Source organism: Marmota monax, unplaced genomic scaffold (genome assembly GCF_021218885.2).
Source record: "Marmota monax isolate L192 unplaced genomic scaffold, Marmota_monax_Labrador192_F-V1.1 WCK01_AAM20220418_F8-fsc00014, whole genome shotgun sequence".
In the NCBI taxonomy this organism is placed as follows: Eukaryota; Metazoa; Chordata; class Mammalia; order Rodentia; family Sciuridae; genus Marmota; species Marmota monax.
Window position 1 is genome coordinate 16,315,849 of NW_026695222.1, and position 27,945 is coordinate 16,343,793.

A 27,945-nucleotide genomic window follows, 5' to 3' on the forward strand; every position below is an offset into this window, starting at 1 on the left:
TTTGACTGCAAAATTTTAGTGAGACAGATAAGGCAGATTATTAAGCATTACTTTAAGTTGAGGAAACAGGCTTAGCGGGGTATCGGGCTCACGTAGCTAGTAGTAGAGAGATTCTACTTTCAAACCAGTTCTTTTGCCTTCTCTCCCCACCCATTCGGTTCTAACAGCATTTCCTTTGCATGGCCAGGAGAAAGAGCACTTCCGGCTTCAGAAGGAGCTGAATAAGGCCCTGGAGAGCCTAGAGAGAGAAAGAATGGAGCTGCAAATAAGGCTGAGGGAGAAACAAACAGAAACTGAAGCCATCCAGGCACAGAGGGAAGAGGAACGGACCCAGGCAGAGAGTGCCCTCTGCCAGGTGGGAAGCTAGGACAACTGGAGTGGCACATCCATTACCATTGGTGACCCCAACTATTTTCTTTTGCTGTCCTTAGAACAAGCTATAGAAGGGCTTCCAGAAGAGAATGTAGTACCCACTTAGTTGCCAGCGAGTGGGGTGTTCTACACTGTTAGCTGCAGGGCTTCAGTATGTCGTACTTCCTGAAGGAGGGCTGACATTTACCACATCCTGTCAGCTTGCAAACCAGTGGCTACCTTCACACTTCCTGGTTCTCAGTCAGTGGGCTCAGACCTTCCTTTGCCATCAGCCCCCACCCCATTTGCTGGAGGGGCCCTAGAGCAGCAGCTGGGCTGTGCTTTTGTCCTCCTGGGCGAGCATGATAACCCTTGCCCTTTCTGCTTCTCCACAGATGCAGCTGGAAACAGAGAAGGAGAGAGTGTCCCTCCTTGAGACACTGCTACGGACCCAGAAGGAGCTGGCAGATGCCAGCCAACAACTGGAACGGCTGAGGCAGGACATGAAGGTTCAGCAGTTAAGAGAGCAGGTATGGAGGGTGGTCTTAGGCGTTCATTCACCCATTCAACAACTAATAGTACTTTAGCACTTCTTATGCACTAAGTACTAGGCTATGGGCTGACATGTGACAAGTACATAAAGGGGTGGCTCATTGGTCAATGTGATAGACCTGGTCCCTGCCCACAAGAAACTTACACTGTGGTGGCAGGGACAGATGTGAAATGAGCAGACACAAAATAAATGATATGATTGTTTTATAATTAGTTTGTAATAAGTGTTCCAATAGAAATAAAAAGAATGATGTAATTGAGAGTGGTTCAAAGGAGGCCACTTAGGACAAGGTGGGCAGGGAAGACCTCACTAAGAAAATCACATTTGAGGGCTGGGGTGTGGCTCAGTGATAGGGCATTCGCCTAGCACGTGCAAGGCCCTGGGTTTGATCCTTAGCACCACATTAAAATAAAGGTGTTGTGTCCAACTACAACTAAAAAATAAATATTAAAAAAAAAAAAAAAAATGAGGGCTGGGGATGTGGCTCAAGTGGTAGCGCGCTCGCCTGGCATGCGTGCAGCCCGGGTTCAATCCTCAGCACCACATACAAACAAAGATGTTGTGCCTGCCGAAAACTAAAAAATAAATAAATAAATAAATATTAAAAAAAAAAATGACATATGAAGGGCTGGGGTTGTAGCTCAGCAGAAGATTGCTCACCTAGCACATGTGAGGCCCTGGGTTCCATCCTCAGCACCACATAAAAATAAATAAATAAAATAAAGGCATTGTGTCCGACTCTACCTAAAAAATAAATATTAAAAAAAAAACAAAAGAAGAAGAAAATGACATTTGAGCTGAGACTTGAAGGTTAAAAAGAAGCTAGCCAAACCAGGCGCAGTGATGCACACCTGTCATCCCAGAGGCTCAGGTAGGAGGATTACGAGTTCAAAGCCAGCCAACTCAGTGAGACCCTATCTCTAAATAAAATACAAAATAGGGCTTGGGATGTGACTCAATGTCAAGTGCCACTGAGTTCAATCCTTGGTACCCCTGTCCCCCACCAAAAAAAAAAAAAGGAAGCTAGAATCCCAGCCACTTGGGAGGCGAGGCAGGAGGACCCTAAGTTCGATGCTAGCCTTAGCATTTTAGCAAAGCCCTAAGCAATTTAATGAGACTCTGTCTCAAAAACAAAAACTAAAAAGGTCTGGGAATGTGACTCAGTTTTAAAGTGCCCCCGTGTTAAGTCCCAAGTTAAGTCCCAAGTATACCCCCACAAAAGAAGTTAGATATATGGTATAACACAGAAGAACCTCAAAAACATGCCAAGTGACAGAAGCCAGATACAAGAGGCCACATTATGTTTCCATTAATATAAAATGTCCAGAGCAGTCAAATCTACAGAGACAGAATGCAGATTAGTGGTCGGGTCAGGGTGGCAAATGGGGAGTGACTGTAATTGGGTGATGAAAATGTTCTGCACTTAATTGTGGTGATAGTTCAGAATTCTGAATATACTAAAAACTACCAAATTGGCTGGGCATAGTGGTGCATACCTGTAATCCCACCTTCTCAGGAGGCTGAAGCAGGAGAATCATAAGTTCAAGTCCAACCTCAATAACTTAGACCCTATCTCAGAATAAAAAAGGTAGAATGCTCTTGGGTTCAATCCTCAGCACCAAAATAAACAAAAACACTGAAATGGCATACTTTTTGTTGTTGTTCTTTTTATATTTACATGACAGTAGAGTGTATTTTGATTTATTATACATTTATACATACATGGGGTACAAATGTATAATATGTCTAATTAGGATCCCATTCAAGCAGTTGAAGATATTGAATTTCTGAAATGGTATACTTTTTGTTATGTGTGGGGTTTTTTTTGTTTTTGTTGTTGTTGTTATTTTTGGTACCAGAGATTGAACTCAGGGGCACTTGACCACTCACTGAGCCACATCCCCAACCCTATTTTGTATTTTATTTAGAGATAGAGTGTCACTGACTTACTTAGTGCCTTGACAGTGCTGAGGCTGGCTTTGAACTTGCAGTCCTCCTGTCTCAGCCTCCCCAGCCACTGGGATTACAGGTGTTGAAATGGTATACTTTTTACAGGTGAATTGAATGGTAGGTGAATTTTATCTCAGTAAAGGCTTTAAAAAGAAAAAGAGAAAAGAAAGAAGCCAGACATTTGGAGAATACTTCAGAGGATTTAGCTTTCTGAAGGGCCCTAGGACAGACAGAAAAGGGCTTGGGAAGTTCAAGGACAGAAAGCAGTGTAGCTTCAATGTGATGTCCTCAGGGGCAAGTGGAAAAGTAGGCAGGAACCCTACCTCAGCCAGAGTAGAAGCTTAGATTTCATTTAAAGGCAGTAGGAAACTGTTGGATGGCAATTAGAAAGCAGGTATGGGACATGATTTTATATGTGTGTGTATGAGTGTGTACATATTTTTTTTCCTTTTTTTCTTTTGCAGTGTTGAGGATTGAACCCAGGGTCTTGAACATGCTAGGCAAGCATTCACCCATTGAGCTACATCTCAGAATAAAATTCTCTCTACATCTCTAGATACAGTTCTCCATTGAGTCAAGTGGAGAAAGAGAATGGAGAGAGTGTGTGTGTACATGTGTGTGTGCGTGTGCGTTTGTGTGTGTGTGTGTATGTGTATAGGAGATAGAGGTATCAAGTGAAGTAGGGGGATAGTCAGGAGGCTGTTGGTATGGTCTGGGTGATGAACCACTACCAACTCGGGGCCCCTGACTCAGAAACCTGGGTGACCCTGTGCACAGTATGAAGTAGGAGAGCAAAAGGAGGCAAGGAGTTGAGGTGGGAAAGACATGGATTGCTGGAATGACATGGATCTGCCTTAGCTTTTGTCAACCCAATAGAAAAAAACAAAATGTCCGTATGTATCCAATGCAGGTTTCAGGACAAAGGCTCAAGTATACGTCACACTCCCTGATGTCTTCTCCCTCTGCAGGAGACCACTGGGATGCTACAGTCCCAGCTCCGCGAGGCTCAGTCGGAGCTGAAGGAGGCAGCACAGCAGCACAGAGATGACCTTGCTGCCCTCCAGGAGGAGGGTAGCACCCTGCTGCAGGACAAACTAGACCTACAGAAGCAGGTCCCTGCTCTTCTCCATCCTGCTGCCTGAGCTCAGGAGCACAGGGATAGGTCACAGTACCAAGTGGATAGTTGAAGGGTGTTCAGAGCTAAGCATGTGTCTCTTGGTGCCCTGGAGTAGTACAAGTGGCCTTCCATATCCATGGGTTCCACATGTTTGGGAAAAAATTGCATCTGTATCACATGTGTACAGAACTCTTTCTCTAAACAGAGTATAACAACTATTTACATTGTATTAGGATGATAAGTCATCTAAAGATGATTTAAATGTTATGAAAGGGTGTGCCTAGGTTATATTCAAAACATGGTGCAATTTATATAAGGGACTTGAACATCTGCAAATTTTGGTGTCTATTAATTCTAGGATGCGAGTAACCACTGTAACTCTTTCTTTGAAGTGATCTAAACAAAGCTAGGTTTTTCTCAGGCTGTCCCAGTTCTGATTGTTCTTCCCATTCTCATCCTGAATCCAATGTTGTTATATATCAGGTTGCTTTTCTTTCTTTCTTTTCTTTTTCTTTTTTTTTTTTTGTTCAACTCTATGTATTTTTTTATTTTTTATTTTTAAATATATTTATTGTAGAGACTTTGAAAAGATGAGTTACACACAAAAATATCTATAGTTACATTATTATATCTTAATTTTTTTAGAATTCTTTTCTTTCTTATTCTAATTTGCTATATATGACAGCAGAATGCATTTTAATTCATATTACACATATACAGCACAATTTTTCATGTCTCTGGTTGTACACAGTAGAGTGAACACCATTCGTGTCTTTAAACATGTACTTATGGTGATGATCTCCATCTCATTCTACCATCTTTTTTATCCCCATGCCCCCTCCCACCCCATTGCCCTCTAGAGTTCATCTAATCCTCCCATGCTCCCCCTCCCAACCCCACTATGAATCAGTCTCTTTATATCAGAGAAAACATTTGGCATTTGGTTTTTGGGGGATTGGCTAACTTCACTTAGCATTATATTCTCCAACTCCATCCATTTACCTGCAAATGCCATGATTTTATTCTGTTTTATTGCTGAGTAATATTCCATTGTGTGTATATATACCACTTTTTTTGTATCCATTCATCTATTGAGGGGCATCTAGGTTGGTACCACAGTTTAGCTATTGTGAATTGTGCTGCTATAAACATTGATGTGGCTGTGTCCCTGTAGTATGCTGTTTTTAAAGTCCTTTGGGTATGGACCGAGGAGAGGGATAGCTGAGTCAAATGGTGATTCCATTCCCAGCTTTCCAAGGAATCTCCATACTGTTTTCCATAATTGGCTGCACTAATTTGCAGTCTCACCAGCAATGTATGAATGTGTCTTTTTACCCACCTCCTCACCAACACTTATTGTTGTTTGTGTTCTTTTTTTTTTTGTTTAATTTTTAGGTGTAGATGGACATAATACCTTTATTTTATTTGTTTTTATGTGGTGCTGAGGATTAAACCCAGGGCCTCACACGTACTAGGCAAGCGCTCTACTGCTGAGCCATAACCCCAGCCCTTTGTGTTCTTAATAGCTGCCATTTTGACTGGATCGAGATGAAATCTTAGAGTAGTTTTGATTTGCATTTCTCTAATTGCTAGAACTGTGTAACATTTTTTCATATATTCGTTGATTGATTGTATATCATCTTCTGAGAGGTGTTTGTTCAGTTTCTTGTCCCATTTATTGATTTGGCTATTTGGTTTTTTTGGTGTTTAGCTTTCTGAGTTCTTTATTACCCTAGAGATTAATGCTCTATCTGATGTGCGAGTGTTAAAAATTCACTCCCAAGCTGTAGGCTCTTTACTCACCTGATTGTTTCTTTTGCTGAGAAGAACCTTTTTAGTTTGAATCCATCCCGTTTTGGGGTTACTTTTCTTATTCAGTCTGATTTTTCTTATCAGAATCCTATATCAGATGATGTTCTGATCTTTTTTGTTTGTTTATTTTAAAAAAATGTAATCACTACACACTTTCCCATAATTTTACTTTTGCTCTTTAGCCAAGATTTTATTTATATCTGCCTGTGTGCAGCATTTGTGAGCCTGGGAGACAGATGGCCCGGTCTGAATGATACTGGGAAAGGAGGTGGCTAAGAATAGTTTAGGAATTGGTGGGAAGAACCTCCAGAGCTTTAGAGATGAGCCACTGAGTGTGGTTCTTGCAGGACCCTAAAGCTCTACTAGAAGCATCCTCCCATTGTTCCCCTGCCCTGTCATCTGGTCCACATCCCCTTAATCTTTCAGGTGGAGGACTTGAGGTCTCAGCTGGTGTCCCAGGATGACTCCCACAGACTAGAGGAGCAGGAGGTTCAAGAGAAGCTGAGAGAGGCCCAGGAGAGTAGCCGAATTCAGAAGGAACTGGAGAGGGAGAAAGCCAGGTAGGCTAGACAGCCATGGAGGTGTTTTTGCTTTTCTGGCTGACAGTTCTGACAGTTCTTTGCACCTCATCTTCATGTCTCCAGTTCTGGAGGATACAGGTATATGTGGAGAGGACATGATCTCTGTCTTCAAAGCTTACACTTAATTAATTTAGTAAATAGCATCCATTATGCATCAGATACTTTCAGAGTGGGGGATATAGTAATAAACAAGACATTGTGGCCCCTGACCCAACAGAATTTATAGTTTTACGGGGAAGACTTTAATCAAATAATTCTCCAAACACATTAGTGCAGATTATGACATACAGTGTAGAGGAAAGAAATACGGTGTTGAAATGGAAGTGAGAGAGGGGAGACCCACTGTAGAAAGTTGTTAGTGAAGGCAACAGTGTCTCATGACACTATTTAAATAAAGCACTGAAGGATGAAATGGAGCTATCTGTGCCAAAGGATAAAGGAAAGTTCTATACAGTAGGAATAGAAATTATGCTCAGAGACCCTGAGCAGATGAAAACTTAAAATGTTTGGTGAAACTCAGAGTATGGTGTAACAAGCATAGTGAACAAGGAGAACTGGATAAGTCCTTATCATTCAGGAAGCTGTAGGCCATGGCAAGGAATTTGTAGATTATATCTAGTAGGAAACCACTGGAAGATTTCAAGCAGGGAAGTTGACATAATTCAGCTTATGAGGTATTAGAAGAGACAGTTAATGGCATGAAACAGCAGGCGACAGAATGGAGAGCAGCATACATTCTCAGTGCTGCAGGAATTTGAGAAAGGACAGATCTTTTGGTGATGACAGTGTCAGGTAGAAGACAAGTCAGGAGGCTGGTATAGGTGTCCAGATGAGAGATACTGGATGCTGAGCTGAGGCAGGTAGAGGAGAAGGGAAGGGAGGAAGGGGTTTAAGGGATGTAGAGTTAGAATCAATTATATATAGTCACAGATTGGATGTGGGCAGGATGAAAGGAGAGTTCTGCTGTGGTCGTAGTTTCTATGTTGGGACACTGAGGATGAAGGTACCATTTCTGAGCTAGGAAACATGGTAGGAGATGAGTGGGGAGTTGAAGTTACACGGGATGAAGATTAGTCATGTTGAATTTAAAGTACATGCATAGGTACGTGTAGAATGTAGCATAGAATACCCTATGAAGTTGAAATGAGGTGTCATGCATGAAGTGACACTTAGTAGGTGCTCAGTAAATGGTAGCATGTATTGTGACACTATACTCATTATCATTAGTATTTCTATTTTAATTATTTATGCTATGTTTAGAATAGTACGGTAAGAAGGTAGTTTCTTCTCCTTGAGAGTGTGACAGCCCTGTGACCCTTTTCTTCTTAGCCTGACTCTGTCACTGGTGGAAAAGGAACAAAAACTCCTTGTTTTACAAGAAGCTGACTCTGTTCGACAGCAAGAGCTGAACTCCCTGCACCGTGACATGCAAGAGGCTCAAGAAAGGCAAAAGGAACTCAGTGCTCAGGTACTCCCCACTGTGGTTATAACCCTGCTTCCTGGGGGAGGCCTGTTCCTGAAGTGTTGGGATGAGTGCTCACAGTCCTCTTACACAGGGGTCAGACTGGATCCTCAGTAGCCCTGGCAGGAGGGGAAAGCCAGGAATGGGCAGGGTGGAGGCTTGGGAACCTGACCAATGAGAATGGCCTCTGCGGGGAACCTGACAGCCTGGATCATAGTGACCAGAGGGGCAGAGCCCAGGTGGGCCTGGTGGACACACAGCCACTTCCAAGTATGCTTGGTCTGCGTGGCAAGACACAGCAGAGGGAACTGAGCGGCAAGAAACACTCCAGGTCAGGTAGCAGCAGCAGGACCTCCCAGGACTAGATCTGCTCACAGCGGGACCCATGACCTGGGTTCAGAGGAGAGAGGACTGGGAGAAGAAGAGTGGGAGTAAGAGCTAGCTAGACAGGTCTGCCTGTTAGTCCTGAGTCTGACTGCTGGCTCTGTTGCTTCCTGGTTGTGTGAGCATCAGTCCCTTCATCCATAAACAGGGATGGTAATTCTGAGCCGTGATGGAAATACATAAAGCGTCAGGAACACGGTGAGCATGCAGTAAATGGTAGCCGTTGTTATGAGTGGTCTTAGGCTAGTTGTCAGGATCTCAGGGAAGATATCATAGGGAGCTGGCACATCAGCCTGGGAAACCAAGGCCAGAGCCCATTAGTATAGATTGGGCCTATGTGTCAGGAGTTGTTAGCCTCTAAGTGTCAGACCTAGGCACTCACTTCAGAGCCCTCCCTACCTGCTTTAGAGCTGAGCCAGCTGAAATCCTCTGTCCTGATCCAGATTTACAAGGGATTGAGCAGGGTCAGGCTTAGAAAGTCTGAGGAGAGAGTATCCACCCCCTGCTCATAGTGAATGGCTTCCTCCCTGGCAGGTGGAATTACTGAGGCAGGAGGTGAAGGAAAAGGAGGCTGATTTTGTGGCTCAGGAAGCACAACTGCTGGAGGAGCTGGAGGCCTCTCGGATCACAGAGCAACAGCTGCGAGCTTCCTTGTGGGCCCAAGAAGCCAAGGCTGACGAACTTCAGCTGCAACTGCGTAACACAGAAAGCCAATTGGAGGTGCTGGCTGCTGAGCAGCAGCCTGGGAACCATGCTCAGGCCCAGCTGGCCAGCCTCTACTCTGTTCTGCAGAAGGCTTTGGGATCTCTATGTGAGAACAGGCCAGAGCTGAAGGGCGGGGGAGACTCTGCTCCCACCCTGTGGGGCCCAGAGCCAGGTGAGCTCTTAGTCCTTACCGCAGAAGCCAGGCCTAGCTCCCTGGGGAGAAAGGAGGGGAACGCAGTTCCTCGGGCAATATTACATCAAAGTTAAGATCACCACTCTAGAATTCACTCTATGTGAGTTTGAACTCTAGCTCTACCATTTTGCTAACTATGTGTTATTGGGCAAGTCCCTAACTTCTGACTTTAAAGTGAGGATATTAAAAGCACCTACCTCAGGATTTTTCTAAGGAGTTAATATGGTTACAGGTGTAAATAGCCCACAGGGTGCATAACAAATGACAGCTAACTACCTGGTACCCACCTTGGTGCCTAGTGCTTAGAAAAGCAGAAAGTTATGTGATGAATCAACTACCAATACCAAGGGGGGGCTTCTTTGATGAGAGGAGGGACTAGCAGGAAGGCCAAGGCCACATCTGGGAAGGAAGACTATTTGTTTTCATGACAGCAGCCAGGTAAGGAGATTTTCTTCCATTTCTTCAGGCCAAAATGGAGCCAGGAGCCTTTTTAAGAGAGGGTCCCTCCTGACTGCTCTTTCGGCTGAGGCTGTAGAATCTGCTCTCCACAAGCTTCACCAAGACCTGTGGAAGACTCAGCAGGCCCGGGTGTGTATTCTCTGCCCTCCTTCCTTGAGGGTCACTTCCCTGAGAAGACTGAGGCAAAGACTCAAGTAGCTGTTTGGCTTGTTTTATTCCTGAGGTCAAGTTGGAATGAGCTCCTCCCTATCACTTGCCTCCTGGTGACTAAAGCATTTAGGTTTCCTGGGCCTTGTTTTCACTTGCAAAGGAGGACCGCTAATGTCTGCCCCAGGGGTTGTTGTGAAGATTAAAGGAGTGGGGGTGTAAAGGAGCCCTGTAAACTATAAAACTATATGTGTACGCTTTGGTTCACATCATTTTCCTCTCAGCCAAGAATTTATTCTTAGACCAAGCCCTCCAAGAGAAACTCGTTGAGGAAAGGACCACCAAGATTTGAGGTTGCCTTTTATAGGAGCATCCATGCAAATTGCTGGCCACTTACATGCCAGCCACTCTGAGCTGGGATTATCAAAAAGAGAAAGACCTGACCTCTGCCCTCAAGAAGTCTCTTGACACAGTGAGGGACCAAACTGCATTCTGATAGCAAACAGAACTGACAGAAGTAATTGAATCAGTAATAGACACAGATGATGGACTGGTGGAACTATTTGGAAGGGGCAGTCCATTCTGGTTCACAAAGGATCCAAGGAAGGAAGAGGTTGCCCTTAGGCAACACTTTGAAGTAAGTATTTGGGAGGGTAGAGGTGTTCCCTGGAATAGGGCCTTGAGCAATTATTTCAAAAGATATTAGATGGAGGCAAGTTGGAGTAGAGCCCATCATCACTTCAGGGAGCAAAATGCACATGTGAGTTCTGTGGAAGCTATTTGAGAATAGGGCCTTGATGGCAGGCCACCCCAGAGAGGAAGTGAGAATAGAATTTGAGCCCTGGCTGGGACAGCTTTGTGGCAAACAAGGACTCAAGTTCAGCCCTGCCTTCCTTTCCCAGGATGACCTGAGAGATCAGGCCCAGAAGCTGACACAGAGTCTAATTGATGTTGAGGTGGAGAAGAGCCAGATCCACTCCAAGTTTCAGGACCTTCAGAGACAGCTCTCCCAGAGCCAGGAAGGTGAGCTGTGTCGGTGGGCAGATTGGCAGAGAGGACAGGTGGAAAGACCAAAAGTGGCAGGAACAGCCTAGCAGCCACTCTTTCTATTATTTACCCACACCTGGGAGATTATATCTAAGGTAGAACCAAAGGGGCAGTGAGCCCCTTGAACTATTTGTATGCTTTGCTTGGCCTTTGAGGGCCATCCTGGAAGAAGGGATCAGGAAGAACAGAGTTGGGAAACTGACAGAAGGAGCTGGCAGGATTTCCATTTTTCTGTCTCTGCAAGAGTTCTTAAAAACAAAAAAGCTGGAAATCCAGGGCCAGGGTATGAGAATATGATAAAATCCTGTTTCTTTTGTTATTTATTCATGTTACTTATTTGTTTCATTGCCAACAATGTCCTCAAAATTAGACTTTAGGGCAGAAGGATAAGGACTTATTTGGGAGAAAACAAGGAGAGGAAATCTCGGGGAAACATCTGTACCACAGCTAAGGGTTAGAAAGGGTGATGACCGCTTAGAGAGGAGAGAGAAGGCTCTTGAGGCTCAAGGTTCTTCTGTAGAAAAGGAAACTTGGATGATGGGTTTTGCCTTTTTGAGGCCATTTGAGGGCTCTTAGAGATCCACACAAATAGAGCTGGGTTCCAGGACACCCTGCAGAAGTGAGGGGCAGCCAGCAGAGCCACCTAGGTCCCTAGGAGCTTCTACAAAATCATGTGATTGGGGTGTGGAAGGAACCTCTGATGTTGCTAGCTCAACCCTCCCTGGAATCCAGGCCTAAGGATCTCTGTGATCAGGATAAAGATGTGTTGGGATAATTGACAGGCAATGCTAGGACTGGCAGCAGACACAGACAGAAGTCTGGGAGCCTCAGGGAGCCTAGATAGATGGGAGCAGCTGGCAGATGGGTGATGTCTTAGGATGCTGAATGTAATTCTCTCCTGGCCTTCTTCCCCTTTGATTATGTTCCCCATTCTCCATCTGCCTCTATACTCCTGTGGTCTCCCACCCCAACCATGGACCTAATTTCAGTATCTCTGCTTTTCCCAAAGAGAAATTCAAGTGGGAAGGAAAACACAGCACCCTAGAATCTGAGCTGAGGGAGCTGCATGAAACTGTGGCATCCTTACAGAGTCGCCTCCGGCAAGCAGAGCTACAGAGAATGGAAGCCCAGGTAAAGTGGTACTGATTGGGCCACTGAGTGGTACTCAGGGCCCACAGCTGTAGCTGTCGCTCTCCTTTGCCTATGGTAATGTGCCCAGCTTCCTTTTAGCAAGTCTCTCAGTTCCTCTGGTTGTCCCCAAGTCCCTGGAGGCCATTGTTAAGGTCATAATGAATCCTCCTCTAATTACCTTCTCTGAGTTTAGGTTGAGATTTTTGTCCCTTTCCTTGAAGGACCAGGGTCTGGGATGACTCTGCACCATGCAGAGTCCTGGTAGATGGTAGGGATTCCTTTTACAGGATCAGCTTAAGTGTAATTGTTCATTTTTCCCAAGTCTTTGTCATTGCTAATGCCACAAAATAAGGAAGGGAAAGTCCAGTGCCTAAAGTGGTTTTGCCTCTTGTTTTCCAGAGTGAGCGAAAGTTACTTCAGGCAGCCAAAGAGAACTTAACAACCCAGGTTGAACATCTGCAAGTATGTGTCACAGAAGCCAGGGCTCAGGCAAGTGCTGCTGGGGTCCTAGAAGAAGACCTAAGAACGGCTCGCTCTGCACTGAAACTGAAAAACGAAGAGGTGGAGAGTGAGCGGGAGAGAGCCCAGGCTCTACAAGAGCAGGGCGAGCTGAAGTTGGCCCAAGGGAAGGCTTTGCAGGAGAATTTGGCTCTGCTGGCCCAGACTCTATCTGAAAGAGAAGGAGAGGTAGAGACTTTGCAGGGAGAAATCCAGGAACTGGAGAAGCAGCGGGAAATGCAGAAGGCAGCTCTAGAACTGCTGTCTCTGGACCTGAAGAAGAGGAACCAAGAGGTGGATCTGCAACAAGAACAGATTCAGGAGCTGGAGAAGTGTAGGTCTGTCTTAGAGCACCTGCCCATGGCTGTCCAGGAGCGAGAACAGAAGCTGACTGTGCAGAGGGAGCAAATCAAAGAGCTCGAGAAGGATCGGGAGACTCAGAGGAACATTTTGGAGCATCAACTTCTGGAACTTGAGAAGAAAGCCCAAGTGATTGAGTCCCAGAGAGGACAGATTCAGGATCTGAAAAAGCAGTTGATGACTCTGGAATGCCTGGCTCTGGAGCTAGAGGAAAGTCATCACAAAGTGGAGGGCCAGCAGAAGGTGATTGAGGAACTGGAGGGCCAGAGAGAAACACAGAGGGTGGCTCTGACCCACCTGACTCTGGACCTGGAAGAAAGAAGTCAGGAGCTGCAGGCACAAAGCAGTCAGATACAGGAGCTGGAGAGCCACAGCACCTTTCTGGCAAGAGAGCTACAGGAAAAGGATGAGGAAGTGAAGTCCCAGCACCAACAAATAGAAGAGCTGCGGAGGCAGAAAGACCAACTCACTCAGGACCTTGAGAAAAGGGACCAGGAGCTGATGTTGCAGAAGGAGAGAATTCAGGTTCTGGAAGACCAGAGGATGCTGCAGACCAAGATCCTAGAGGAGGACCTGGAACAGATCAAGCTGTCCTTGAGAGAGCGTGGCCAGGAGCTGGCCTCCCAGAGGCAGCTGATGCAGGAGCGGGCAGAGGAGGGGAAAAGCCCTAGTAAAGCACAGCGTGGGAGCCTGGAGCACATGAAGCTGATCCTGCGTGATAAGGAGAAGGAGGTGGAATGCCAGCTGGAGCATATCCAGGAACTTCAGGAGCATAAGGACCAGCTGGAGCAGCAGCTCCAGGGCCTGCACAGGAAGGTGGGTGACACCAGCCTGCTCCTGACCCAGCGAGAGCAGGAGATAGTAATCCTGCAGCAGCACCTTCAGGAAACCAAGGAACAAGGGGAGCTGAAAGAGCAGGCACTTCAGGGTCAGCTGGAAGAGGTCCAAAGAGCCCTGGCCCAAAGGGACCAAGATCTCGAGGCCCTGCTGCAAGATCAGCGGCAGGCCCTGGCCCAGGAGGAGGAGAAGGCAAGTGCCCTCCAGGCTGCTCTGGAGCAGGCCCATGTGACGCTGAAGGAGTGCCAAGGAGAGCTGGAGGAGCACAGGGAGCAGGTGAGAAGGCTCCAGGAAGAGCTGGCAGTGGAGGGACGGCAGGTTCAGGCACTGGAGGAGGTTTTAGGAGACCTGAGGGCCGAGTCTCTGGAGCAGGAGAAGGCTCTGCTGGCCCTTCAGCAACAATGTGCTGAGCAGGCACAGGAGCACGAGGCAGAGGCCAGAGCTCTGCAGGACAGTTGGCTGCAGGCAGAGGCCACACTCAAAGAGCGAGACCAGGAGCTGGAGGCTCTGCTGGCAGAAAGCCAGTCTTCTAGGGATCAGGAAACCGCTGCACTGGGCCAGGCAGAGGCTCTGCAGGAGGCCCTGAGCAAGGCCCAGGCTGCCCTGAAGGAAAAAGAACAGCATCTCCTTGAGCAGGCAGAATTGAGCCGTGGTCTGGAGGCCAGCACTGTCACCTTGCAAGCTGCACTCGGCACCTGTCAGACACATGCCCAGCAGCTGGAAAAGGCCCTGAGGATGCGAGAAGGTGAGATTCAAGACCAGGATCTTCGACACCAGGAGGATGTGAAGCAACTTCAGCAGGCACTTGCCCAAAGGGATGAAGAGCTCAGGCAGCAGAAGGAACAGGGGCAGCTGTTGGAGAAGTCTTTGGCACAAAGCAATCGAGAGAATAGGATCCAAGAGAAGCAGAGTCTTGGGCAAGAAGAAGAGATGTGGAGCCTGCGTGAGAATCTAAAGGAACTAAAGCTGATTCTAGCCCAAAAGGAAGAAGAGATTCAGGAACTGAGAGAAGCCCAGCAAAGGATGAATCTGGAGGCCTCTCCCCACCTCCACAAAGCCTCCTCAGTGGAAGAGCCATCTCCAAAATTGAATTCTTTAGCACCTGTGCTGCAGCAGGACTTGGAGCGACTGCAGATGGTCCTGAGGCAGACAGAGGCCAGGGAGATTGAGTGGAGGGAGAAGGCCCGGGACTTGGCGATGTCCCTGGCCCAGAGCAAGGCCAGTGTCAACAGTCTGCAGGAGGTAGCCATGTTTCTACAAGCCTCTGTCCTGGAGCAGGAATCACAACAGCAGAGATTGCAGGTAAGTGCCTCAGGGGAAGCGAGGGTCAGAGACAGAACCCGTCTATCTGAGCTCGAGGGCTGCTTGCCACCCTGGGCCTTGTGGCACTCAGAAAGTATAAGAAGCTGAGATCATGAGTACCTCAACATGAGCTAGTCTGTGAGACACACAGTCTCTGCTTTTGGAGCGGGACTAGTAAATAAAGAGCTGTGCTGCAGTGTGCTTCGTGCCTAATGAGGGCACTCTTGTTCCAGGCAGGCTGGAGGGTTGCCCAACCTTTCCTTCAAGTATGTCCCAAAAGGCTTCCTGCTAAAAGTGGATGAGATCTGCAGCTGGGGTTATGGCTCAGTGTGGAGCGCTTGCCTGGCATGTGTGAGGCACTGGGTTCGATTCTCAGTGCCGCATCTAAATAAATAAATAAAAATGAAAGTCCTCAACAACTAAAAAAAAATATCTGAAGGGACCAGTCAGGAGCTAGCCAAGCACTGGTGGGGGCAGGGGCTTTCTAAGGAAGAGGAAAAAGGAGAAAGAACACGGAGGTGTAGGAGGTTCAGGTTGTCTGGAAGTTAGAGGGGCTGTTGGCAAGAGAAGAGAGGACAGCAGAGACCACAGCATTCAGGTCTTAGAAGTATGGACCTGTAAGCAAGACGCTAAGGACCTGGGTTAGTAGTGGGAAGCACCTGAAGAGCAGGAAAATGACACCATCAGAGATACAGTTCAGGACAATCTCTCAGGCTGCCGTGTGCAGTAACAGCAGATCTGGGGAGACCAGCTAGGAGATTAGTAGAGGTCCAGGGGAGTGGTGGACACCTAAGATGGTGTGAGTGGAAACAGGTACTCACAGGTGTTCTGCAATTGACTGACCAAGAGGTGGGAGGAGTAAGAAAGGACAGAAAAAAAAGTCAAAGGCAACACTAGGGTTTCTTCCCACTAAGATGAAGAAAAGCAGGTATGAGGAAAAGGAGTGGAACGAGGAGGACCTATGGGATATGCAAGGGGAGCTGTCCAGAGGGCGGCTCAGTGAAGTGGTCTGAAGTTGAGACTGAGACTGGGTTAGGGATGGAGAATTTGGAGTCATCAGCAGTTAGGAACAAGTGGGCTCTGGTAGGTATAATGTTAAGTGACAAAGGAAGTGGGTTTCAAATAGGATTTGTGGGGCATAACACTTAACCTCAGGTTTAAATGTCATGCTTTAAGTCATCTTTATACCCCTAACACTGAGCACAAAACCTGCACAGAGTGAACAATTTTTCAGGAAAGCTAGGTTGACAGCTGACTACAGAGGAACATTGTTGCTTTTGTCAAGAGAAATTCAGTCCATTTTTTCATGGAAATTGACTCTACATCCTCATTCCTTAACTAATCCCCATAGGATCTCCCTTACTCATCTCAAACACACAGTCCCACAAGAACTTGCCTTCTGGGAACTCACAAAATTGTAAAAGGGCAATATATAGGGAATTATATTTATGAACTTTGGAGTCAAGTTCCTGCAATATAGGTGAAATACTGCTCAAATTCATTGACTGTGTGGCCCTGGGTAAGTGTCTTCACTTCCCTGACTCTGGGATTTCTTATTAACAAGATAGGGAATTTTAAAAAAATAAATAAATAAGGAACGATAGTATGGAGTAAGACGATACCTACCGAGTGCTTGGGAAGAAAAAACTCAGTAAAACTTCTTTCCTATTTGCAGGTCTACTCTCACAGGCCCAGTACATAACTGGGCCTGAGGGTACTTGCTAGCCATGCTCTTGGGATACTGAGTATGTGGTGCTGAGGATCAAACCCAGTTCCTCACACGTGCTCGGCAAGTGCTCTACCACTGAGCCACAACCCCAGCCCCCTTCCTTCCTTTTATACTGAGGTTTGAACCCAAGGATGCTCTACCACTGAGCTACACCCCGGCCCTTTTTATTTGGAAGCAAGATCTTGCCAAGTTGCTGAAGCTGGCCTAGAACTTGGCAGTTATCTTGCCTCAGCCTCCTAAGTCATTGGGATTACACATCACCATGCCCAGCAATAGTGCACTATTTCTCTTTCACTACCCTGAAAAGGTGGAACTTTTAGCTCTTTTTAGAGTTGAGAAATGGTAGTTAGGTTAACTTGTCCAAAGTCATACGACTGGTAACTGGCCAAGGGGGGTTAGATCTGACAGTCTGACTCTTAGAGCTGAGGTTATTGACATCAGGGTCAGCTCTTCCTCTCTGACTTACAGCCTGTGCCACCACGCATGTATGCTCATTCCCTCTTGTGAATCTTTTTTCTTGACTGTTTTTTATGAAACACCAGGTGCTGAGAAACTATCTAGTATTAGGATTCCAGTTTCCCCATTCATCCAAAGGGATTTAACCTCAAGGGTATGATCCTTGTTTTATAGAGCATATAGTCATTTTATATATGAGGAATTTGGGCTTGGAATGATCTCAAATCTTGACCTGAGTCATACAACCAATAAGTGGTGACATCACATCCAGCTCTGTATGACTCCAGGAGTCCTTGCTGTTTCTAGAACACATCAGTGCCCCAAGTTGTTGCTTGGCTTCATGGGAGACCTGAAATAAGATGGCAGCTCTGGTCCTAGCTCACGTGCAGGCTCTCCAGGAATCCTTGGGAAGATGCTTCTTCGCTCTGTTTCTTCATCTGGAAAATGAGGGGTCTAGACTAGAATCACTCAGAGGCTCCAGGAAAACTAAAACTATACCCTGGTGAAGAAGTCAAACGGGTTTTATGAAGATAGAAACTGTGGTGAGTCTGGATATGAGATAGGCGTGGTGTGATTTTTGTCTTATACCTCCATATCCCAGACAGAGCTGGACCTTACCAGACAGGCTCTGGAGAAGGAGCGACTACACAGCCTACATTCAACCAGCAGAGTGGAGCAGGAGCCCAGAGCAGGGCAGAGCGAACAGCCCAGAGAGGTAAGCTGAGGGCTGGTGGGAACTAATGGTCAAAAGAGGGAGCTTCTGTCAGGCTTGTTCCTCTTCCTTACAAATTGGGTCCCTTTAAGCCCAGACCTGCTTAATTGGTACATTTGCTCTCAGTCTGTTCCCCCAACTATTTGTGGGACTGCCCAGGTGAGATTCACAAGCCTTCCCAACAGGCCTCAGGAATGGAGGCTGACCCTAATTCTGGAATGGAGCAGCAACAGTCGTGGAGACAAAGGCTTGAAAACCTTCAGCAAGCGGTGGCCCGACTGGAAATTGATCGGAGCAGGCTGCAGCGCCACAACGTCCAGCTGCGGACCACCTTGGAGCAGGTCAGGGACTTCTGCCGTCCTCAGCTCCTCCTCTGTGGTTGGGTACACATACATCTCTACTTCTCATGCAGCTCCCAAAGCAAGGGTTGGTAAACTACAGCCTGTGAGCCCAACCCAGCCTACCACCTGCTTCTGAAATAGTTTTATTGGGACACAGCCATGCATTGTCTGTGGCCTTGTCCACTACATCAGAGGAGCTGAATAGTTGTGACAGAACTAGAACGGCCCACAAAGCCTAAAATACTTGCCACAGAAAAAGTTTGCTGACCTTTGAGCCAAAGGCCTGAGAAGTAGCCTCTTCCTTCTGCCTCAGGAGCACTTCTTTGCACTCAGGGCTGCCCTAGCACATTCTTTTCCCAGCTCAGGAGTCTCACTGCCCATGGTTGCTGTCCGTTTACACTCATCAGGACATCAGGTCTCTGTGAGCATTGTCCCTTATGCTTCTGTGGGCCCCTGCACATACTCTAGCCCCAAACCAAGACCTGGTCTGACATTCACATCTTGGCAGGTGGAGCGAGAACGGAGGAAGCTGAAAAGGGATTCCATGCGCACATCTCGGGCAGGGGCCCCAGAGATCAGTGACGCCGCTGCCTCATCACCCACACAGAAGGTGCACCTATTTTCTTCACCTGCACCCTCAGCCACCACAAACTTGGCCCTCTACATTGCATATCCCAGGCACCCTCAGGTGGGAAGGTGGCCACTCCAGCCAATTCAGAGAGCCCCTCCTGATGGGTTCTGCCGAACTTGGCACAGCTCAGGCTCTCCTTGCCTTAGAAGGAGGCCCAACACCAGTAGGTTGGGGGAGGCAAGTGTAGTGATCCTGCATTCTGAGGAGCCTCAGATATGCCCACTCCCAGACCAGTACCCCAGGCTCAGTGGGAGCAGGGCTATAGTCACACTGGCACAGGATGTTGTATGGTACTTCCCAACCCCCAATGTGCCTGGATGCTTGAACACAGCTCTCTTAGACCTCCTTGAAGTACAAGGTTAAGATCCATGGTATTTACTAGGAACAGAGTCACTTTTTTGGATAAGGTATTTGGAAAAGATTCTCCCTAAATTATCACTCTTTAGTTGAGGTATTGGAGCCTGGCAAGGAGGGACTGTTTCTGGTGAGCATCTCTAGCTCTCCCAGCTCTGGGCACTATGTCTGTCTCCTTTTCATCCTTAGTTCACAGCAAAGGTCTAGGCACAGAGCAGATGTTTGGCATGCTTCTATTAAATAAAAGTGCCAAGCCTTTCTAACATCAGGTCTCTGTGAACATTGTCCTTTATGCTGCTGTGGGCCTGCCTGGGCCTCTCCTTGCCCTGGGATATGGTACCCCATAGAGATCTAGGGTTAGGTTTAGGCACTTCTGGTCCACAGTCCTTGCTCATGTCCCAAGACTGTGATGAGGTAGCCAAAGAATACCTGTAGAAACCCCAGAGTGGGAAGGTCCATTCCAACCAGATTGGTGTGTCTTCCTTAGGATGGAAGAAGAGGACAGAGCAGTTCCTCAGATGCCAAGTATATAGCTGACCTGCAGAAAGAGGTATGTTCTAGAAGAATCCGTTTTGTAAGTCACACACTTAAATGACAAGGTATCAGTGTCTACTGTGTGCTTGGCCTTTTGAGTACCTCCAACAGGGAGAGGGGAAGTATTTCCAGCCTTCAGAGAACTTCAGTCTCCCTGGGAGGCAAGAGGAGCCCTGCCCCAACTCCACCTGCCATGTGCTTAGGGTGGGAATAGAACAAAGAGCATGTTCCAGACCAATCTCCATTTTCATATTTGGAAAAAAAAGAGGCCTGAGGAGCAAAGATTCTAAAACAGAATAGTGTGTGGAAAACTAGGCTGGCCCCCTGTACCTTAGCTGCACCCTTACAGGCTGGACTATTGCCAGCACTCCAGGCAGAGGAACATTGTGCATAGGTCAAGCCAAGGGTCACTCTCTCTCAATGCCCAGGAGTAATAAGAAGTATGGAATTTTGATTTCTGGCCTGTATCAGAAATCAGTAGTTACTACTGGTAGGGCCTGACTCTGTAGCTAGACTCCAGCTGTTTCTTTGAATTCTGTTGAACTTATACAAAGCAATACTGAGACAGGGCCCTGGCAGAGTGAGATAAGAGGTACTTCTGGGTTGTAGTATTTAAGGGGGCACTCACTTTTGACCTGGAGCACTTCTTTAGATTTGCACCCTAGACCTCACCCTAGTCCTGTACCACCCTGAGATCCCTGTAGCTTCACCTCCTTGCTTGTCTCATTAGACCCATCTGAAAAAATGAAAGGATTAGCCAGTGATTCTCAACCATGGCTGCACATTAGGATCACCTGGGGAGCTTTGAAAAATTACCAATGCCTGGCCCCACTCCAATCTAATTAAGTCAGAATATTTTTTAAAATATTCCAAAAAGCCTCAAGAGGCTTAGGCCGGAGGATTGCAAAATAAATAAATAAGAATTTTTAAAAATAAATAAAAAGGGCTGGGCGATGTAACTCAGTGGTAAAGTGCCCATGAGTTCAATCCCCAGTACCAAAAAAAGGAAAAGAAAACCTTCCAAAGGGACATGATGGGACATTCTGCAGTGTGAAAATGTTTTGTGTCTTTGGGATAGTGGTTACATGTACGTATGCCATTATCAGACTCATCAAATTATACATTTAAAGTCAGTAAAGCTGATTTAAATTCAGTAAAGCTGGTGAACAGTTTTGTTGTTTTGAAGCTCCCTATTTGCATCATTGGGGCAGTCAGGGTTGTGAATTAGTGGATTCTCTGAGTCCTTGTCCCAGACACCCTAAAGCCTGATTCTGAGGTTCATGTGTATAAATGAATGCTAGGCCAAGAGCCACAAGAGCACAGAGCAGACAAGATGGACAGCTGCAGGGCCCTCAACTGCTCTCCCTCTTGGTTTTCCTGCCCACCAGGTGGCTGTGCTACGAGCCCAGCTGGCTTTGGAACGGAAGCAGAGGCAGGACTACATCGCTCGCTCTGTGCAGACCAGCCGTGAGCTAGCAGGCCTACACCACAGCTTGTCCCACTCTCTTCTTGCTGTGGCACAGGCCCCTGAAGCTACTGTCCTAGAGGCTGAGACCCGCAAGCTGGATGAGTCCCTGACCCAAAGTCTGACATCTCCAGGGCCAGTCCTGCTATACCCCAGCCCCAGCACTACCCACACCACCCCCAGGTAGCAGCCACAGCTAGAGCAGGATACAGGCCAGCTTGATGGCATATGGACAGATGACCATAGTGGCTATAGGTTTGCCAAAGGAAAGGTCTTCTCTTGTTATCCAGCCTGGCTGTCCCAGATTACCTGGCATTCCCAGGAAGAAGACAGAGAACCACAAGGCTGCAGAGGGCCCCAGCTTACGTGGGAATGAGGCAGATCACATTTGCCTGATAACTTAGACTCTCCCAAGGAGTGCCTTGTCCTGGCCAAGGGGCAGCTACTGGCTTACAGCCAGAAGAAACCAGAACAGCCCACACTAGGTCTTCAACAATGACGACAGTGTGTGGGTATTCTTGTCCATGTTTTGAGCATTCTGTGCATTAACTTCAGGGAGGTTTTGTTTCCCTATTGTCTGCAATTTATTTTCCCAACACGTCACCTTCTCTCTTGCCTTTCCCTTCAACAATAAACCCAGGCTCTGCATTAGTCCTCTGCTGCTATCTCCACTTGTGTAACTGGGCAGCAGCTGCACATCAAGGGAATTTGGGAAGAATTTGCTAATTCCTGCAAGTAACATGAACTTCCTGCATGTCATGCTCTCTGATCAGGGTTATATACACAAAACAAAAGTCCCTGTCCACACAGAGCCTGGAGTTCAATTGATGAGAACAGACTAATACCTGAAACAAGTCAGAGGCAGCTCTATGTACTGACTAGAAGTACACGGGGACTGAGGGAGGGAGGCATGAACTGGCCCTTCAGGAAAGATCAGGAGATGGGTGCTGCTAAGTTCATCAGTGAGAAGACTGATCTGGCTATAGCAGAGGTTGGGGGCCAAGGTTGGAGGAGGGTAGATTATAGAGGGCTTCCACTTCCAACTCTTGGGCAATGAGGAACCACCAAATGTTTTTAATATAAAATAAGTTCTGGGTTTCAAAAACACTGGATTGATATGTGGCTACAGTCAGATTCTCTAGAGCTGAGAAGCTCCATCTGGCCTTGTTCCCCATGACACATGGTTATCTGCATGAATGGCTGTGAGGTGTACCTTCCTGGACATATCAACTGGAATTGACTCTGGTCCCCTTTTTCTAACTATGCATCAAGCCAGTTCAGAGGATGGACTATGGCAGAACTTGTCACATGGACTGAGCCTGATGGACACAGTCTAGACTAAACCCACCTCACAGGCACAAGACCTATTGTTGGCAACTGCATTAAGTGCAGGAAGGTTCAATTGCCTACATCATTCGCACAGCCCAGAAGTGGGACACCTGGTTCCTTCTGCAGAGACAGGACATAGCCAAGCACAGCTCCCCACATTCACCCTCCTGCCCCTTCATCCTTGGTTATCCCAAATACTTGAGATCCTCACGTTCCCACCACAGCAGAGGATTGGCTTAGAAGGGTGTCAGGGTCTGGCTGTGGCCTAGGGATCCACTAGAATAGTTCGTTCTTATGTGAAATCAAGCTTGGTACCTGTGGAAAAGAACACAAATTACTGACCCCTCATCCCAAGGTCCCAGTATAGAATGTACTGTACCCCATTGGAGAGGGAGACCCAAAAGAGAAAGAGGTCAAGGAGAGGGTGCAGCCCAGAGTCCAGGACTGAAGACCCTCCACCAGCCTCTAGAGACAAGGTGGCCTCCAGTTCCTCGGAGGCTTTAGGACCCATCTGAAGTGCTGTCCAAGCCTGCCATGTTGAGCAGCAGCACATAAAATTAAAGATATTGTTGCCACTTATAAAAGTTTTTTTTTTTCTTAAGCAGGAACATGGGGCGGGGAGGGGCTGGGATTGTGGCTCAGTGGTAGAGCACTCACCTAGCACGTGCAAGGCCCTGGGTTTGATCCTCAGCACCACATAAAAATAAATAAAATAAAGGTATTAGGCTGGGGTTGTGGCTCAGTGGTAGCACTCTTTCCTAGCATGTGTGACATACTGGGTTCAATTCTCAGCACCACATACAAATAAATAAAATAAAGGTCCATCAACAACTAAAAAATATTTTTAAAAATAATTTTAAAATAATAAAGGTATTGTGTCCAACTAAAAAATATATTTTTTTAACATCAGCCATGGGGTAAGCACCGAGGCATCTACCAAGCCTCAAAGCCCCCATTAAAGACCACATTCTTTTTTTCCCTTTGGACAAAGCAAATAGTAAGTGGCAGGCTGGGCCAGGCACTGGGAACAGGGGGGAACTGTGGTCACAGAGTTCCACATCCCACTACACTGTTGGCCTTCATCTCTCCTCAGCCTTCCACAAACACCTCCTTCCAACACTACCTCTTGCCTGTCTGTCCACCTGTTGAGTCCTGAAGGGTGCTCTGCCTGGAGACTGAGGAGAGATGGGTGAGGTGACATTTAACGTATCCTGTGTCTGCCCTGGGTTGATGCCCAATAGAGTCCTTCATGCTAGCCCAGTTATATCAGGGGCTCATCACCCAAATCACATGTGAGTTCCTGCATGTCTGTTTTGTCCTAAGACTCTTCACCTTGACATTCGCCAAAGGCCCAGTTTAGGAAAGAGGGCTTGGCAGCCAAGTGTGATGGGGACAGCAATAAGAAAGGGCAAGAACAGAACTGAAGCTGGTATGTACATCTTTCTGAGAAGGCCACAACCATCAATTCCCAGTGAGGATTGTCAAGCAGGAGGTAGAGGGCGGGGAAGAAAAGTCTTAGAATAAAAAATAAAAAGGGTTGAGGATATAGCTCAGTGGTAGAGCATATAAGCCTTGGGCTCAATCCCAGCATTAAAAATAAATATATAAATAAGCTAATTAATTAATCTAGAAATTGAGTTCCTAATGATATTTCCAGTTTGAATTTAACGTCATAGGGTTTTTATTTTACCTAACTGGTTCTGTATTTGGTTCCTAATAGTATTAGTATATTTATTTAACTTATGACATTTATTCTATGGTTTCAAAAAATAATACCAATGATATATTAAATTTTGAGTGAAGTTTAAGGTATTTTTTGTTTTGAGGTATAGCTAAGTTTACTATAAGAGAAGTAAATTAACACCCTAAATGGAGAGAGTAGGTCATGAAGAGGACAGTGACAACATTCCAAAATTCCCCTTTGTTCCCTAGTTTTTATCTGGATCTTAGAGAAGTTTCTAGAGAGTCCTACCAAAGTACAACTTCTCAACTTTTGACTGACCATAGAATTGCCTCAGATATTTAAGTTCCTGTTGCACATGATTTTACTCACAGATACTTGAGTAAAACCTAAGGGGGTCAGTTTTGGGGGTTTTTGTTTGTTTGTTTGTTTTTTGTTTCTGTACTGGGGATTGAACCCAAGAGCACTTAACCACTGAGTCACATCCCCAGACTTTTTATATTCTATTTGCTGAGGCTGGCTTTAAACTAACAATCTTCCTGTCTCAGTCTCCCCAGGCTCTGGGATTACAGGTGTATTCCACTTCATCTGGCTAGATCTTTTAATTCTAGAGACTGGGAAATCTGAGATCAAGGTGTCTACGTATCAGGTGTCTGGTGACAGTCCTTGTTTGAAGGTGCCTGTCTTGTTACATTATCACATGGCAGACAGCAAAGCAATAATTTTTTTATAGTTCTTTTTATCCTTTAATATCCTGTAAAGGATGCCCTGTAAGGGAACTTGAAATAGTCCTTTTTCTGGTGGTTATTTTATCAATTTGATACACAGTTAGATTCTATTGATTTGTTTTCAGATTTATCTGGTTTTCATTAATTTTGGTTTTTGATAATATATAGTATGAGTCACATGATGATACATTTGCTGTTGAGAATCAGTTATAGAACATAGCCCTTTAATGACACTAGGAGGGCTGGGGATGTGGCTCAAGCGGTAGCGCGCTCGCCTGGCATGCGTGCGACCCGGATTCGATCCTCAGCACCACATACAAACAAAGATGTTGTGCTCTCCAAAAAACTAAAAAATAAATATTAAAAAATTCTCTCTCTCTCTCTCTCTCTCTCTCTCTCTCTCTCTCTCTGTCTCTCACTCTGTCTCTTACTCTCTCTTAAAAAAAAAATGACACTAGGAATTCAGTGAGAGAAATAAACTAGGGTTTTATTGGGTAGCAGAGTGATCTCCATTGTGTCCACTTGAAGTTAAGTCCCTCTCTGACACTCCAAGGTCTCTTTGGCTATCTGTCTGCTTCCTGGGGCTTCAGTAGAGCCATCTCATCTGTAGACAGCAACCTTCCCCTCACACTGCAACTTAATGATGACATCGTTTTCTTTGGGGAACTTTCTCATGATGTCATAGCACAGATATTTATCATCCCAGTAGTGGGTCCATCTATTGTGATGGTCTACTCCAAAGCCAAACAAGGACACCTGGGAGATGGGATAAAACAGGAGATGCCCATGGGTAACAGGCTGGATCCTGTCCTGCCCCCATGCACACTTGCCACTCCTTCAGCAAACACACTCAACACCCAGTGTGCGGCCACCTCTTGGGGCTGGGAGGAGGAAGGAGTTCACTCATCCAGGAGGATAAACTCTGAATACTCAGAGTAACCCTGGAGCCCAGAAAAGAGTAAGTATCAGCTAGCTTTTTCCCAACGTGTTGAGGAAAGAGAGGATTCCCTCCAGATACTGAAGGACATTCCAGGCATGTGAGAAGGCATAATGCAGGTGGTGTCATTAGGGGACCCCAAAAAGCCCAGTGTGGGAGTTTGGGACAGAGGAAGCCATAGGTCAGATCATGCATGGTCTTTCTTGAAAGCCAGGCAGAAAACTTAAGGTTAAACAGAGGAATGAAGGTCTTGAGTTCCAGAAGATGTCTTACCTGGTCACAGGTATGCAAGGCATACATCAGAGCCACAAACCCCAACGATGGATACTGACCATAGTTTTCCAGCCAATTTTCCTGGATATACTTAAGGAAGGAGATGCTGATAATCAGAACCTGAGGAAGGTAGAAGAGAGTGCTGACCTGAAGTCTGTCCATGTTCCTCCTTTTCTCCCTTTTCCTTCCTGGGTCGCTCACCTTGTCTTTGGTTACATCAGTGAAATGGACTATCCGAAATCTAAAAAAGGATTAGGTCAGTCATTTGACACAGCAGCTCCCAAGATCAAGTAGGCCTTGGGGGACCCCAACATTCAGCAAGGATCTTTTTGAAGTTCCCGTCACTACAATACAATGGACATCCCTTCTGACATACCCAGGGTTTCTTGGCTTCCAGGAGAGTTTATAGTCACGTAGCACAGTCATCATCCATCTCAGACCAGATGAATTCAATGGAAGCAGCAGCTGGGGTTCGGGGCTCTCAGTGCTGGCAATCTCAGGCTGCATAATACGCAAAGTGGTGGTATTCCCCACATCCGTCTCAAAGCCTTGGACAGGGGCTTTGTTCATCCTGGAAAGAAAGGGCAGGATGGGTATTTGGAGAAGGAAGCGGGTTTGGCTTAGCCTTTCAGGTTTCCACCTCTTACCCTTACCTACCTACCTGAGTACCACATCATGTTGGTTAATCCTGAAGCCAAGACCAGAACCTAGTAAGGACCTTGAGTTTCCTACCACTGCACAGGTCTGGCATCCAGACTTCAAATGGTCCAAGGAATGTGCGGGAAAAACATTAGTTAACTGCATACTCTTAATATTCTTCTGTGACCTGACTCTCTGAAGTCCCTAGAGCATAGAAAGGGGGAATTTAGGGGCTTAGTCCAGGCTCCAGCTACCTGTAGAAAAAAATTATGAGTCTATGCCATGAGGCACAGATGACCAGAGCCCCGGTTGGGGGGCGGATCTGAAAGAGACCAAGAGTATGCACTGACCAGCCACAATCCCAGAGCATCATAGGACATGGAATTTTCTGACATCAGGGGCTCTATTCCCTTTTCAAAGTGTCTGTCAAACCAGTCAGACTCTCCAGGTACGTAGAGGCAGGCAGAGCACTCACGGACTTTAGATAAGCAGCTGCACTTTCTGGAAATATTTCTGGAACAGCGGCAGATCCTTAAACGTAAGTTGTCCATAACATCTAGGCTGACCTTCTGGTTCAGGAAGGAAACCATCATCCACAATGAAAGCATAAAGAGAGCTGTCAGACACAGAGTCCAGTATCGAACCTTCATCTCTGGTTCCAATGGTAGTCCCTAGCAGACAGCAGATTGGCTCTGATACCTGGCACAGGAAAAGAGGAGGGCCTGGGGCCAAAGACATCCCTGGTGTCACTCATGCTGATAGTTTCATCCCATTGCCAAATCTTTCATATCACGCCACCCAACACTTGATTCTGGCTTCCCTACCCACCTGCTAATCACTAAAGAGAGCTACCAGAGCATGAATGAGAGAATGGAAAGAGAGACATGACATTTCTATGTCTTGTGGCCTCCCTGAGGATATTGATGCTCAAGAGGGTCTTCCCTGCCAGCCCAGCAATATTAGGGACCTCATCACAGAGACTGCATTGTGACCTCTTCTATGTAGGATCATGATCAAATCCTCCTACTTTACTTTGGCCTTCAGCTCAGAGCCCAAAGGACAAGGAATTTAATTTTAATTGCACCTGTAATCTCAGTGGCTCTGGAGGCTGAGGAAGGAGGATTGCAGGTTCCAAGCCAGCCTCAGCAAAATAGAGAGGCCCTGAGCAACTTAGTGAGATCCTGTCTCAAATTTTTTAAAAAATAAAATAAAAAGGGCTGAGGATATATCTCAGTGGTTAAGTGCTC

At 46.4% G+C, this 27,945-nt stretch overlaps 1 protein-coding gene across 12 annotated transcripts in view; it reads left to right on the forward strand.

Annotated features, from left to right (window-relative positions):
- The window catches only part of Cep250 (centrosomal protein 250), a 47,250-nt gene extending 25,488 nt beyond the window's left edge, over nucleotides 1-21,762 (forward strand). For all 12 annotated transcript variants that reach the window (XM_046433262.2, XM_046433263.1, XM_046433268.1 and 9 more), the window contains 15 exons: nucleotides 188-355; nucleotides 747-881; nucleotides 3,823-3,966; nucleotides 6,210-6,343; nucleotides 7,694-7,832; nucleotides 8,745-9,087; nucleotides 9,575-9,696; nucleotides 10,617-10,737; nucleotides 11,771-11,892; nucleotides 12,292-14,889; nucleotides 17,676-17,789; nucleotides 17,972-18,127; nucleotides 18,636-18,737; nucleotides 19,600-19,662; nucleotides 21,035-21,762. In XM_046433262.2, the coding sequence (XP_046289218.1) occupies nucleotides 188-355; nucleotides 747-881; nucleotides 3,823-3,966; nucleotides 6,210-6,343; nucleotides 7,694-7,832; nucleotides 8,745-9,087; nucleotides 9,575-9,696; nucleotides 10,617-10,737; nucleotides 11,771-11,892; nucleotides 12,292-14,889; nucleotides 17,676-17,789; nucleotides 17,972-18,127; nucleotides 18,636-18,737; nucleotides 19,600-19,662; nucleotides 21,035-21,298 (4,725 nt within the window). In that variant the 3' untranslated portion in view covers nucleotides 21,299-21,762. The remainder of the gene's footprint in view (nucleotides 1-187; nucleotides 356-746; nucleotides 882-3,822; nucleotides 3,967-6,209; nucleotides 6,344-7,693; nucleotides 7,833-8,744; nucleotides 9,088-9,574; nucleotides 9,697-10,616; nucleotides 10,738-11,770; nucleotides 11,893-12,291; nucleotides 14,890-17,675; nucleotides 17,790-17,971; nucleotides 18,128-18,635; nucleotides 18,738-19,599; nucleotides 19,663-21,034) is intronic.
- The last annotated feature ends 6,183 nt before the right edge of the window (nucleotides 21,763-27,945 follow it).